At 37.8% G+C, this 15,314-nt stretch overlaps 2 protein-coding genes across 6 annotated transcripts in view; one reads left to right on the forward strand and one right to left on the reverse strand.

The window, feature by feature from the left end:
- Positions 1–2,360: 2,360 nt before the first annotated feature.
- On the reverse strand, positions 2,361–8,797 carry nat8l2 (N-acetyltransferase 8-like 2). Of its 4 annotated transcripts, none has more exons than XM_027000690.2 (3): positions 8,782–8,797; positions 4,417–4,485; positions 2,361–4,009 (listed from the first exon to the last, which is right to left on the reverse strand). In XM_027000690.2, coding segments are annotated over exons 2-3 (687 nt in total). In that variant the 5' UTR covers positions 4,418–4,485; positions 8,782–8,797; the 3' UTR covers positions 2,361–3,323. The 4 variants fall into 4 exon arrangements, with proteins under 4 accessions (XP_026856491.2, XP_026856490.2, XP_026856492.2 ...); XM_027000689.2 differs by lacking the exon at positions 8,782–8,797 and adding an exon at positions 4,984–5,265; XM_027000691.2 differs by lacking the exon at positions 8,782–8,797 and adding an exon at positions 4,626–4,667.
- A 5,011-nt stretch (positions 8,798–13,808) lies between these two features.
- slc12a5a (solute carrier family 12 member 5a) overlaps positions 13,809–15,314 on the forward strand; it is a 113,826-nt gene continuing 112,320 nt past the window's right edge. For both annotated transcript variants that reach the window (XM_027000666.2, XM_035524458.1), the window contains exon 1: positions 13,809–14,217. In XM_027000666.2, coding sequence (XP_026856467.2) covers positions 14,055–14,217 — 163 coding nt within the window. In that variant the 5' untranslated portion in view covers positions 13,809–14,054. The remainder of the gene's footprint in view (positions 14,218–15,314) is intronic.

Below are 15,314 nucleotides of genomic sequence, written 5' to 3' on the forward strand. Positions count from 1 at the left end.
AGGTATGACTCAGCTTGACCCACCATCCTTCAAGATTCATGGAAGATAAACATCAAGACTCTTCTTTGTTTTGGCACCCAAACATGGACTGAAGAATCTCTTTAAAACACACTTGAATGTAACCTAATAATCCACTTAAAAATTCTTCACTTTAATATTTATATTTTCACTTAAAATGTGTAATTATTAGTTATTAATTATTAGTATTTTTGGAGTCTATTTTATGTGTACTAGTTAAGGAGACTTTTCTAATAGGACAACTAAGTGTCATCCAGAGCACCTGCTAAATGCAATACATGTAAGTGTACACATAAAATATATACTGAATATTTAATGAAGCATCTACAAATTTATGTTGACGTGGATAAAGATGTAAATTGGAAATGCCGCATGATGAGACAACAAAATTGATCATAAATGACTTCATCGTGGTTTCCTCCTGTTTGGTTTGAGCTATAAAAAAAATCAGCAAGTTGACACTCCTTAAGAAAGCTTCTACAGTATTTATCATACCCAAATAGCTGGCTCAGGTCTTAAAAAAGTTGTTACAATGTCCTTTACATACACTTTATTGAAGGTGAAATGAAGATTTGTTTATGGAAAACAAAAGTTTGATGTCTGCTACCTTAAAGACGGAAGAGTGTGTGCCCATTATTCAGGCATTAATATTTCATTAAGATGCATTATAATTTGATTATAAGCATATTTCATCCATAATCATTTTTGCTTAGGGCCACCGAGCAGGATCCATGTCTACTCATTGCAATGAGACAGACTGATAAAGCATTCCAGAAGAACACAATGAATATTGCTACCTTAGTATGTAAGGTGACAGGATATGAATATATGCACACTGTTTCTTATGCCAGGGTATTACAATATATTCCTTCTAACATTTCATAACTATGGAAACCATAGTTAAGAGTGGTGAGTGGTATCCTCCATACAGCGTATGCAACTATTCACTTATAATACTCTCAGTCGCATATGGAGAACCGCATCATGAGCCCAGAAGCAGCACCATGATGGTAAAAGACAAGATCACACCTGCTTCACATTTAAATCTGAACGGTAAATGTCAGGAAAATCAATAATGTTATGTTTATAGTGAAACCAAGTACTAACCAAATTGTGACGCGAGGAGGTAAAGCAGGATGCGACGACGAGTCGTGTTACACACAGCCAACGTTTATTGTGACACAAAAGACAACATGCTAACCGGGTTTAAACATCGCCAACAACCGCTACTCAGACACAAGACTTCTTACATGCATACTAACGACACACAATAAGGATCAGGCGTGAAACAGGTAGGGCGTGGCCATACGGATGAACACACACTGAGACGTTTGGGGGGGAGGGGCCGTAACGTGACAAAAATCCTGAAAGAAAGTCCCTATAGAATCCTCCAAGAAAAACACTGCTAAGTGGTTTTTTTTTAGTTTTTTTGTTCTTTAGTTTTTATTAATATACTAGAACAAGGTTGGGCTAAATTATCTCCCCCTAGTGCTTGCCTAAAATTGTGTAGCATTAAAGATTTGTATTTTTGTAAAGTATTGTATATTGCACGTCATTTATTTTGTGGTAAAAAATAATGACAAACATATACATACACTTACTGGTCCCTTTATTAGGATCACCTTATTAATATGAGGTAGGACCCGCTTTTGCTCTCAGATGAGGTCTAGTTCTTTGTAGCATGGTTTCCACAAGGTGTGAAAAACATTTTTGAGATTTTGGACCATACACATTATAGTTGCTACATATTGTCTCTGCAGTGACTCTCCTTTCTGTATCCTCACAATGACCACACAATGACCACTTGCTGGATTCCGTTAGTGAACAATTACAGAATATAAACCTATTTGTTCTCACCTCATCTTATTCTTCCTCTGCTTAATCCATTTCATGGATGTGGTGGCAAGAGGGCAAGCAGAAGTGTCCGTCCTCAGTCACTTCCTTCAGCTCTTCCTGGGGGAACCCCAGACGTTCGGGAGGATGTAAATCCCTCCACAGTGCAGTAGGTGAGTAATCCCTCAGGAGATCCCTCTATTGGTTCCTAGGTCTAACTTGAGGCCTTCTACCAGTTGGAGTAGATCCTCACTCCAAACCTGGAGATAGCATGGTATCTTTTCCAGGTGATAACCAATTGTCATCATCCACAATGTGTCAGCCATCTGAGTCGACCCTGTTCTTCACTGGTCATTGTCTGACCAAAGAACTACTGCTGACTGGTGGAGAAAATCACTGACATGGGCATGGCCATGACTGACAGCAAGGTGGAGTTTTTTTTAGATGTGTCAAGCAGAACTGCTAAGTTGAGAATGACCTACCATACACAAAAATCTACAAGTGTTTTTTATTTTTTCCACATGGCAATAAATGGGGAATGACTAATGAAGAGGCTGGTGAGTGTATACAGTGCAATACATGTAATTGCTCCATAAGGAGAATTTTTTTACATTACATTTTTACAACCAAATAACATTTCTTGCTCTGTTCTGTTATATTCTATAACAGAACAAAACCTTTATTGTCCTATCATGTCCTGGTAATATTTCCCTAGTTTTAACCTCCTATAAAAGTTAATATAAAACAAGCAAAAAACATCTAGACTTTGTACCCAGTCACTTATACCAAGTGAACACAAATTCAGGACAGTTATATGAAAACATATTCATTGTGATTTAAAATTATTTCACCAAATGGTTAACAATTAACTTCCATGTGAATAAATTTAAAATAATAATGGTAGAAATATCCTAATAAAACCCTATAAACTTTGCTTGGCCCTTAAATTTTCAAAAACAGAGAAACAATTATACTCTAGGGTGCAAGACATCATAGTTTGCTTTGTTTGAGCTCTTTGGACTAGCAAAAGGAGAAGAACAGACACATGGTGCAGAAATGACCAATCATGTTTGTGTACTTACAGTGAATTAATTTGTATGTAGATTGCCATTGGTAAAGAAATTTTAAAAAAACATGTACAGATTGCTTGTTTTCCTGTATGTAAGCATATTTTTTCACAACTTATCCATCTATCCGCACTATACATTTCTACTCAGAGTGTTCTAAGCTTAGCATACTGGTTAAGGGAATTAAAATATGTTCTACCACGACAATATTTGTACAAAATATACTTTTAAAAATATTAAGGATAAAGTATCCTCATTTCATGTATTGTTAAAAAACTGACTTTTGAGTCCAGTTTGTTTACTGTGATAATTGCCTTGTGCATGAATACTTTATTTTTCCCAAGTATTTCCTTTGATTAAATAAAAACCAACTAAAAAAAAAAATCTCTAAAGAGTGTGTAAGATTTATAGCAGTTTCTCCATCTTCAGAATTGTAATTCTGGTCATTTTGATCACCCATGAGGGAGCTTCACTGCGTGTGTGAGTCTGAACATGTATAAAACCCATTTTAATGTAAAGTGCTATAGCTGATGTCTGAATGGAGCTAGTGTTAAGTACAATCTTTGAGAACCCTCGCTCTTTACAAAAGTCCTCGGCCTTTTTATACAAACGCAAGCCGAGCCCTGTTCGACGACATGCTGATGATACGATCATTCTGAAAAGTTCCCCAGTCTTTTGCCTGTTACCATCTGGTACTTTTTTGCCCTCCACAGCCACCATACCTATGAGCTGAGGTCTTCCATTGACTTCTGCCTCAGCAACCCAGAAGCAATTGTCTGGATTATGGAGATAGTGGCCAGTGATGTCCCGCATGTCTGTGCACAGTTTTAGCCGGACAAAACCAGCATAGAGCTCATAGCTGCAGTAATAAATCAAGCTGACCCAGGAACCTCCTGCCAGCAGAGCCATGAAAACAGATTCTCCACCCAGTATATAACCCATGGTGAAAAACCACAGTGTCACAAAAATGTGGAGTGGCTGGGAAATGGCATAGATGAATGCGGGCCTGATGTGCTCCTGGATTCCATCTTGAAATATTGTGCGGACAGCTTCACAGTCTGATGGCTTGAATTTCCTAATCACTATATGCACTGGGACACAAGAAATTATAGCAGATTAGAGAACAGCACACTAAAGTTCAGATGATCTCTTTTAAATGCACAGTATTATTGTCACTACAAAACCAACCCTATAAACTATTCTGTTTGTATCTCTCTGCTAGACTGTAATTCCCTTTGAAACCTCAAAGAGCAAGGGATTAATGAATTCATATTTCAAATCATTTGATGAGGGGGAAAAAAAAAGCCATATTCCATAACTTAATAAACCTGTTTGTCTCCCAGCAAATGTGAATACATTTGTGTTGTAAACATGGTTAAGGTTGTATCCAATATCAAAAGATTAACCATATTTCCCCATTTGATACAAACTACAAAAGAATTTCTTGCCCTCTGTATTCTCTCCTGACAGGAGTGTTTTAAGCATTTTAAAAGCTTACTTTTAATGTTTCTTCCTTGATATTATTGTATCGATCCTTTCTTTTGGTTCAGTCCTCTCTCAAACAGCTCTAAAGAGAACAAGTCCATAAAATCAATTTCCTAATCACTACATGCACTGGGACAAGAAATCATAGCATGTCAGTACACACATAATGATCAGATAATCTTTTTAAGTGCACAGTATTGTTGCTACAAAGCCAAAACAAACTTTATACAGCTATTTGTATCCCTCTGCTACACTGTAATGCTCTTCCGCTTCCCTTTAAGTCCTTCCACCGTCCTTTGTAATGACTTCTTGGCTTTCTTTAAATGAGAAAGTTAAACAACAATTGCTCAAATTTTCTGATTTCAATCATTTGATTATTAAAAAAAAAACATGCTAATTTACATATTTCAATAAACCCATTTGTCTGTCAGCGACTGCGAATACCAGTGTGATGTAAATATGGTTAAAGTTGTATCCGATATCAACAGATTAAGCATATTTCATATTTGATACAACCTATAAAAGAAAATGCTTCGCATTCAGTAGTCTCTCTTTGTATTTTACGCATTTTAAAGCTTACTTTTAATGTTCCTTCCTTGATATTGTATCGGTCCTTGGTTTTGGTTCAGTCCTCTCTCTCACTCAAACAGCCCAAACTGTACCAAAAGAACAAGCCCTTAAAATCGAGGCCTGAATGTTAGCCATTTGAAGAGAATGTGAGAAAATGAAACGAGATATAATACACAATTTATAGCAATTCAAAGTGCAATTTCGGAAAAGCGCGAAACCGCAACTACGCCACTCATGCATATTATATAATAATAGGTCCCAGGTTAAGAAATACTGGAGCCACTCGGGTTCATTTAACTGAAGATTTTCTTCTTCTCTTCAGTTCAAGTCCTTTTACCTCTCTTTTACTGCCCCCTACCATAGATGTTGTCTTTTTGCAAAAGAGTACATTGTGACACCATGGAGTTTAAGAGCACAATATTGTTTTAGTTCGATAAGAGCGTGGAGGTTTAAGGTTTTTAAAATCTGACAATTTAGATTAATTGTAATTAAAACAGCAATTCTGGATTATTTCCATATTTAAATCGTATTTGGCCACACAGTTCTTTTTAGGCTAAATTCAAATCTGTTTTAAAGATGTTTCTCAGGCATTATTTTAAGTGAATTTTACAATACGTATATTACTTAATCGTAAACAAACCGCTTATTATAGTTAAAATATGTAGTCTTGTACAGGCGTATGAATTTCGCCAATATTTTTGCCTACAGAAATAGTATGCCAATATGTAGGGGTTCCGCTTTCCTTGGTACCGATTTTCTATAAGCCTGCCATACATATGTGAGTGTAATCGGTAGTAAACTAGTTCTCATATCCAAATAGACAGCTAAAAGAACTTTGGTAGCAAGATGTACGCCAAATGCCATACATGTAGACGTAAATACAATGTTGGGGGGGGGGGGAATCATACATTTGATAGAGAAATTTAGAAAACGTATTTGGAGTGAGCATGCAAAAACACACAAGTTATTTTTCTTTGGGTCTTTGTCCCACTTAGTTCTAGTGTTGTTTAAGATATGACGTTTTTCGGCTAAATATTGCGCATACAACATAAGTCACAAACATCATATTGGATTTGGTGACCACTTAGTTTAGTACAATTTCTGGGAATATTCCGAGCTGTTCAACAAGTTCACTTATTAGACAGCCTGCTGTTCGTTATATTGAACTTGCAATTTGTCGACCGATTAGTCAGATCGAATGTGTCGCTAGATATCCTACACTGCCTAGCTAACAGCGCTTGCATGTGATCAACAGATATAGCAACATATGTCAATAACAAACCTCAAATTGTATAACCTCAAAATCTTTGTAATCTTTATAATCTCGAAAGTATGCCTCTATGGGGCTTGCATTCCTACAGCCCATGAGTTCAGTTCAGCTTATGTATTTATTTTTCTGCTGCAGGTAGTTTATAGCAACGTAGCTAGCTAGACATCCATTTTTTCTGCATATTATTGATACCGGACCACATTTTACCTTTATGGTAATAATGCACATTAGGAAAGAGCACCGATTTCACACACAAATATGTGTGCAACGACATACCGCAAGCTACTATTCATAAATGCGATCATTTGAGTCCCACGCTGGAAAATGGGTCTGACCCCTGTTCATTATATCGGTCTGCTGTTCAGTGATCATCTTTAGGAATTTCATTAACCCTCACACACTTGACAGGTTGTGGCGAAACGTACAAGGAACGTTGACGAATATAACGGAGTAAAAGTATATTTTTGACTTTGTAAGTGTACTCGAATAAGAGTATAAATTATCCTCTTTTAAAGCAGCTCTTAAAGTATAATAATATTTTCAAAACGTTACTTAAGTAAACGTAACAGAGTAAATGTAGCACGTCACTACCCACCTCTGGTGCTAGGTGATTGGAATATTTATATTGATGCCATATGTGTTCACTCTGCTGATTTTCTCAACCTGTTGCACTGCTTTGATCTAACCCAACATGTAGCCTCTTCCACTCAATTTAAGCAACATATCCTTGACCTTATTTGTACTACTCCTCATGCCTCACCTTCTAATGTGCATGTTGCTGATTTTCACATCTCTGGCAATGGATCATTTTTATTTGGGCTGCCTTACCACTCCACAAGCATACACACTCCTCATATATCACTTTTGGAAATATTAGCAATGTCAGTCCTTCTGCTTTTATGAACACCCTCAACCAGTTCATTTTCCCACAGTCATTAACATCACCTGTGACTCTGATCAATCATTACACTGATAATGTCTCAATTATACTTAACCAGCATGTTCCTCTTTGAACATGAGTTGTGACCTTTTGTCACCCTGCCCTATGGTTTACCTCAGAGCTCAGATTATTCAAAGCAAGTGGATGGAGCACCTTAGTAAGAAAACTAACCTGACAGTTCAAGCAATTGCTTATAAAGAACACATTCTGTTTTACAAAACTGTGCAGCAAAAGGCGAAGACAGACTTTCACTTGAACAATATTACCAACTGCTGTAGTTATCCAAGAGCCTTCTTTTCTAAATTAATAAGCTTTCCCTTTAACCCCTTCAACAGTCCTTTGTAATGATGTCTTGTCTTTTTTTAATGAGAAGGTTAGCAACATTTACTCAAATGTTCAGATTTCTTCTGGGCCCTTAGATCTCACTCTGTCTTGCCCCTCAGTTGTTAACCGCCTTTCCACTTTTCACCATGTTGATGAGAGTTTTGTAACCAAGCTTATTAATTTCTCTAAAGCAACTACTTATATTTTACTTATATTACTGAAGCTGGTCAGTGTATACATGCAATACATGTAATCCCTCCACAGTGAAGTAGTTAAGTAATCTCTCAGGAGACCCCTCCATTGATTCCTCGGTCTAACCTGAGGCCTTCTGCCCGCTGCTATCTTTTCCAGGCGATAACCATTTGTTAGCATCCACAATGTGTCAACCATCTGGTTTGAACCAGTTTTTCACTGGCCAGTATCTGACCACAGATCTACTGCTGACTGGTGGAGAAATCACTGGCACTGGCATGGCCATGACTGACAGCAAGCTGGAGTTTTAAAATCTGTCAGCGGCACTGCTAAGATGAGAATGACCTACCACGCACAAAGGCTACAGCAGGTTTTTTTTTTTTTCCACATGTCAATAATTGGGGCATGAACTGTTCACCTGCAAGGTGACTCCAATAAAGTCTGGTGAGTGTATACACATAATTGCTCCTTAAGGAGAATATTTTATATTAGCTGTGTTTATATTACATTTCTTGCAACCAAATGACATTTCTTGCTTCAGAATAGAACAGAATAGAATGTATTGTTCAATCAAGGCTGGTAATATTTCCTTGGTTTTACTTCATAGAAATTATTATAAAACAGTAAACATAAAAACATCCAAACTTTGCACCCAGTCACTCATTCCCAGTGAATGAAAAAGAAATCATTGTTCAATCAGAGAACAACACACACTACAGATCAGATAATCTCTTTTAAATGAGTATTATTGTCACTACAAAACAAACCCTATAAACTTTATGCAGCTATTTGTATCCCTCTGCTACACTGTGTAATCCTCTTTGAAACCTCAAAGAGGGAGGGATTCATGAATTAATATTTCAATCATTTGATGAGAAAAAGCCATGCAAATTTACATAATTCAAGAAATCCTTTTATCTCTCAATGACTGCGAATACATTTATGATGTAAACATAGTTAAGGTTGTATCTGATATTAACAGATTAAGCATATTTCCCATTTGATACAAACTACAAAAGAAAATTTCTCGTCCTCACTAGTCTATCCTGACAGAAGTGTATTTTAAGCATTTTAAAGCTTACTTTTAATGTTCCTTCCTTGATATTATTGTATTGGTCCTTTGTTTTGAATCAGTCCTCTCTCTCAAACAGCTCTAAATGTACCAAAGGAACAAGTCCATAAAAATGAGTCCTGAATGTTTGCTAGTTTTAAAGGAATGTGAGAAAATGAAACGGGACATAATGCACAGTTCATAGCAGTTCAAAGTGCAATTGCGGAAAACTTGAAACTGCAACTTAAGCTATGCCACTCAGGGATATTCATTCATATTATATAATAACTTACAACAGTCCCAGGTAAAGATAGATTGAACCCAGATAGTTCATAGTTCAGAAAAACATTTATCTACTTTCCAATATCATTTTTTTTGCTGTTAACCTCATGGTTTACTTTTTGGGTGTGAGAGGACTAGTAGTTGCAGGGCTTTGCTGTAGCAAACAAGTATTAACTAAGAATGCATTTATAATGGCTTTACATAAATCATTTTTTGGGTTTATCACAAAATCACCATTCACCATTATCGATAAAGCACACTGCATCATTTTTTTTTTTATCTAAGGAGGAATAATAAGACATTGGACTAGAAATGTAAACAATGATAGTAATATCCAAGTTTATTTATTTATTTGCAGAGGCTGTGACTTTTGTGAGAGATGGTACCACCATGACTGTGTCTAGAAGCCTCCAGTCAATAAAGAATACTTGTGTCCAGCTTGCAAATAAAAAAAGGATGGTGCTAGAATGCTTTAGGTTGATGCTGATTTTAATTGTTAAAATTACATGTGTTTGTATGATTACTATTGTTCCAGAATATATCATTTTTAAAATCACTTTCACAGATGGATTTCCGCTGTAGTCAGAATTAAGAGGTGACACTGTCATAAAAAGCATACCATTGTAACTTTCATTCTCTTGACCCCAGCTCAAAATTATATTAGCTATATTATCTTATTTTAGCCATATAGACACGAATAACCAGTTTATATTTCCTGTATATGTTTCATGTATGTAACTCCATAATGTGTGGATTTTTTATGTTGGTTATGAAATGCTGAAATAAAATACTCTTTGTTGACTGAAACTAATTTTTGAACAGTATAGAACTAAAATAGACAGGGATTACCTCCGCTTTTGACTGAAAGTTGTAACCTACCGCAAGATTCAGTTCTACTCTGTCAGTCAACAATTTCCATCAGTGTTGACTGAAATGTGCTATACATCATTCTTTTGATCGATATTGTCCTAATATAAAAAAGGAATGCATTTGCTTTCAAATGAAAGTCTTACTGCATGCGCTCCTGACAAGGGAATGACTCTCAGTGAGGTACTGAATTCAGCACAACACCGACAAAACGGGGCAGATTATACCACCAACAATCTTTCTGAGCAGTTTTAGTCTGGATTCAGAGTATATCACACCACTGAAACTGCTCTCGTAAAGGTCATGAATGATCTGTTGTTGGAAGCCAGTGCTGGTCTAGTGAACATACTTCTTGTCCTGGGTCTTACTGCAGTGTTTGATACAGTCTGTCATATGTTGTTGCATAGGCTAGAGACCTGCACGGGTGTCACGGACACAGCAAATGCTTGGTTTAGGTCATATCTCACTGACAGGCAACAATTCATCACGCTTGGCAGCTTCAGGTCAGATCCTTCTACTCTCACTCATGGTGAACCCCATGGTTCAGTTCTGGGCCATTTTCTTTTCATAATCTATTTGCTTCCACTTGGCGATATTATCTGACAGCATTGTCTTCTGTTTCACTGTTAGGCAGATAATGCTCAAATCTACATCTGCACCAAGCCCTCTGATACACTAATAAGCTGCCTGGTTGACATTAAATTTCTTTGAACTTCCTTAAACTAAATAGCAGTACATCTGAAGTCATTCTTATAGTATACCCTTCCATTCCTCAAGAAAAATGGTCAACCCACTCTATCTATCCTGGATTTTATCATGTCCTCTGTGACTCAAGTTTGAAAACTTGGTATTATCATAGACTCTACACTCTCCCAAGGCTCACATTAATAACATCACCAAAATTGCCGTCTTCCACCTTAAAAAATATCACCACACTGCATCCCTCACTCCCTGATTAAGTAGCTGAAACTCTAATTTATGCTTTTATTACATCCAGACTGGATTACTGCAACTCAATACTGGTTTGGCTCCCTGCTAATCTTCTCAAGAAGCTCCAATATGTGCAGAATTCAGTAGCAAGTGTTTTCACGCACATTTGGTCATGGTAAAATATAACACACACACACACACACACACACACCCCGCCAAGTTAAAAAACCTACACTGACTCTCATATCCATTATCACATACAGTACCAAATCTTGCTTCTGCTTTTTAAGTATTTACATGGTCTGGCTTCGGATTACCGCTCACATTCCTTAACACATTCCTTCACGGTCGCTACTGTCTGCTGATGCTCATTTGCTGTCTGTTCCTCCTGCCAAATTATGTATGTATGATGATAGATCTTTTAGAATTGTTGACCTAAAGCTGTGGAACTCCATCCCCTTGCATCTCAATCTCTGCCCACCACTATCCACCTTCAAGAAGCATTTAAAAGCTTTTCTCTTTCAGACTGCTTTTCCTCATCTGTAAATCTTATTTTCATTGCCCCACTGCTTTGTTATTTTATTATAGTTGTGTTTTGTACTGCCATTTTCTTACTGTAACTCTTACTTTAATTTTCTTAGTTTTTATGTGTTCTTGTGCTGTAAAGTGTCTTTGAGTACCCTGAAAGGTACTTTATAAATAAAATGTATTATTACTATTATTTATTTATTTTAATTAGTGTTTAGAAATGTCTACTGTCTGTGTTGTGTTTATCTTCTACTTAACCTCTCCCTATATCCCCCCATTAGTCAGAAGAACAGACGAAAGAGGGAAGGGCCATGGGGCAATGAACACGGGACCTGTTCTCTGCCCAACAGGTCTAACCAGCCAACAGCGAGGTGGCTAGATGGGGAAGTTGGCAAGGGAGGCCACGGTGACCAGCAAGAGAGGGACAATGAGGGACATGGCAGATATACACCTTCCAAGCTACAAGGTGCTTTTGGGTCTCACCTAACAGTCACAGTGGATGTCCTGGGCCCTATTCCCACCACCATGCAACCAGTCTGCCCAACCAGTTGGGCATGTAGAAGAATCAGACCACACAGCTTCATCTACAGAGCAATGGACTCATGGAGTGTTTCACTCAGACACTTGCCACCCAGCTCCAAGCATGGAGTGGTGTTTTCTGAGGAACTCCGGCACTACCTCCATGCCACGTACTAGATCACCAGAATGATGCTGACATTCATCAAAAACAAGCATACATCCCACGCTGGCAGGGGCATCTACTTTTATCCAGGATGCGAATGTGGCTGTTTAACTCTTGCCACAGGAAAGAAAGCTTCCTCAAGCTTCAGTCACCATGGGAGGGCCCATTTTATGAAGGAGGTTGTAGTACATAGGGAATGGCTCACCCCTTACTGGCCCCTGGGGATAGAGACTGAAACAGGCTAAGAGGTTGAGCAAAGTGTTGGAGTATCTCACAACACAACACCGATCAGGCTGCAGCATGAGTGACATGCACCTGTGTGATTTAAAGACTACGTTCAGGTTGTTTTGGTTGCCGAGATGGCCTAACCTTGGGCTGGGCTGTGTGGTACCTGCCACTGGACTAGGGGAGTGGGCTAGTGGAGAAAGCAGAGAGGAGCACGAGAAGGACATCTAGAATGCCATGTGCCTCTCAACAATTTATTTAGTTAGAACTACCATCTGTGTCATATTTTCTTCTTAACGTCTCCTATTTTCCCCCGCTAGTCAGGGGGGAAACTAACTGTGTTTCCTGGTCCTTCATCACCGATGCTGCAGTGTTTGTGTGTGTGTGTGTGTGTGTGTGTGTGTGTGTGTGCGTGTAAAAACAGCAAAAATCCAATATATATCAATGCAAAATACATACATTGACATGAAATACATACAGACACAAGATTAATTTACACTTGGGACACTGGGAACTTGTCCCTATTACTTTTTTATAAGTGTACTGCCATAAGGGGAATCAATTTAATAAATGGCCCAGGATTGGTACAATTACTGATTCTGGTCATGCTAGAAAGCCACTCCCTTGCTGTCCATTTACGTTTAGACATGCAATATGGCTAACTGCATTATTCATAACCAATTCAACGTTCTATTACCATATTTGTATTATATTGTATAAATAAACAAATGCCCACAGAGAGCTCCAGCTCTAAGCACAAAAAATTAGAAGCCACCAACCACAGTTATATTACTTTTCAGCTATTAAGCACTGGTACGTGATTTAGGCTTTTAACACAAAAAGCTTGTTTGCTGGCTTATATTTTGTCAGACGATGCCGAGATAATAAACATGCCACAACTGACTTTAAATTACTTTAAATCAAAATAAACAGAAAATAATTGAACTAAAACAACCATAATGCTAACACTAATCATAGTGTTAATACTTGTATTGTTCAACCTCAACAGGCTTGACAAACGCGACCCAAAAAACCTTTCGTGAATCGCTACCTTTCAGGCTCAGCGCTGATTTCTTGTCAGTGAACGCGCGTACCAGAAAATGCGATTTCTTAAAGGCAATGCGAATGTGAGGGACCGCTGAGCTGCATGCAACTCAATTCACCACGGTCCGCATTCATATCTCCAGTACTTATCAAAGCAAAGTTACGCCCATATAGAAACAGATCCATATATGGAAATAATTATAAATATGGGCTACGTTAATGTGTATATATATATATATATATATATATATATATATATATATATATATATATATATATATATATATATATATGACACTACCTTTGCTAATTATTTTCCAGATTTGTTGTTTGTTTCCATTTAGTTCTTCATATAAATTCATGTGTGAGTCTGAGTTAGTACTTTCGTACGTTGCTTGCATATTGTAGGCATTCTTGTAGGCACTAGGACCCGGATGTAAAACTGGCCACAGACACCGGTTGATGAGCTGGTTGCAACTCATTCAAGATCTCATACGAACAAAAAGGCCACGTCTTGAATCCGGAGACGTAGCTAAAAATAAAACACGTTTTATTCTAGTAGCCTAGTGAATGAGTTTTTTTCCCAGACATATAAATAGTTTGTTACTGTCATTTAGTGCACCGCTGTTTGTGGCTGCTCACATCTGTATCTGCATCACCAGTGAATTCCTCCACCGAGCATCGCCAACAAGACAGACAGACAAACAGCGTCGCGTTGCAGACCGTTTCAGGGCGCCGGCGACAACATGAGCCAGAGATTTACGGTGACCGCTTTTTCTAAGGGCGACAGCGAGCGCGGCGTGTCTGACATCCAGGGAGAAGTAAACCAGCTCTTTGAGGGTGACGAACCCATTCCAAGCTCATCGGACAAAGAAGGCGCCTCAAACCTTTCAGAGGACACGGTGAAAGGTAGGATGTTGACTGTTCGGACACCTGTAATCGAGCAATCTGAAGTGTTCTCAAGAGGTTTCTAATCGATTGTTAGTGCGTGGCGTACGTGTGACTGGAATTTTAAGTGATACCCTATCACTAAGTGTGACTTCTGCATCTACAGGTGTACTGAATAATTCTTGAACAATAGGTCAGCCTAATACTATAATGAAAAACCCAAACTGAAATAAAAACATTTTGGCCAGGTGAAAAAGAAGCATGAGTCCTATCTCTACAAGGTTTTATTCCTGTCAGTCTAGTCTCTAAAACTGAATTGATTACATTAAACCGGTTATTTACACTCAAACATGTTTTAAGTACAATATGAGTCATGCATGGGTACTACTTACAACATTAATGTTATGTTCTTAGAATTAGCCTGCTAGTGCTCATAAGTGGTTAATTTAGCATGTACATGAGTGAGTTAACTCTAATGTGCTGATGTTAGACATCTTCAGAATTAATAGCCAGATCCAGAATACATTTACCAAATATCAATCCTGATCCTTATCAATCTGTCATTGGATGAGCTTCAGTCAAAATTGTATTTGGTTCCTAAGCTAACTGTACACAATGACTGATCGATACACAATGAGGCACACATTTTCTATTTAGACACATGACCTTCTATAAAAGTTGATACTGTTAAATGTCCCAAGGTCATGACTTTAAGCACATAAAGTATCTTTGTCAGCTTGCATGACCCTCACATAACCTGTCAAATTCAGGGAAGCCTGGGGGAACAATTGCTTTGTGCCTAATTATTATAGTTTGACATCTTAGATGATGTAATACTTCATGAATGGAGACCATTTTATTTTTCAGATCTCATGCTTATCCTAAATGTGCCCAGTGGGGTGGGTGACAGACTAATTATGTCACTTGAGGTAGCATAAATCATTTAGCAAGATATCTCGGTGAATATTCACATTTACATCACAGGAACTGTGTATAGTCAACCATGTTTGCCTTCACATGATGATTCTCACATGATGGAACTCCTATTTTCTCAATCAGAACTTATCATTGTAGTTGTGACTTCATAATGGATGTACTCTTGCAATGGTAGCCTCCCT

The sequence above is a fragment of the Electrophorus electricus genome, chromosome 3, assembly GCF_013358815.1.
Source record: "Electrophorus electricus isolate fEleEle1 chromosome 3, fEleEle1.pri, whole genome shotgun sequence".
NCBI classification, from domain to species: Eukaryota; Metazoa; Chordata; class Actinopteri; order Gymnotiformes; family Gymnotidae; genus Electrophorus; species Electrophorus electricus.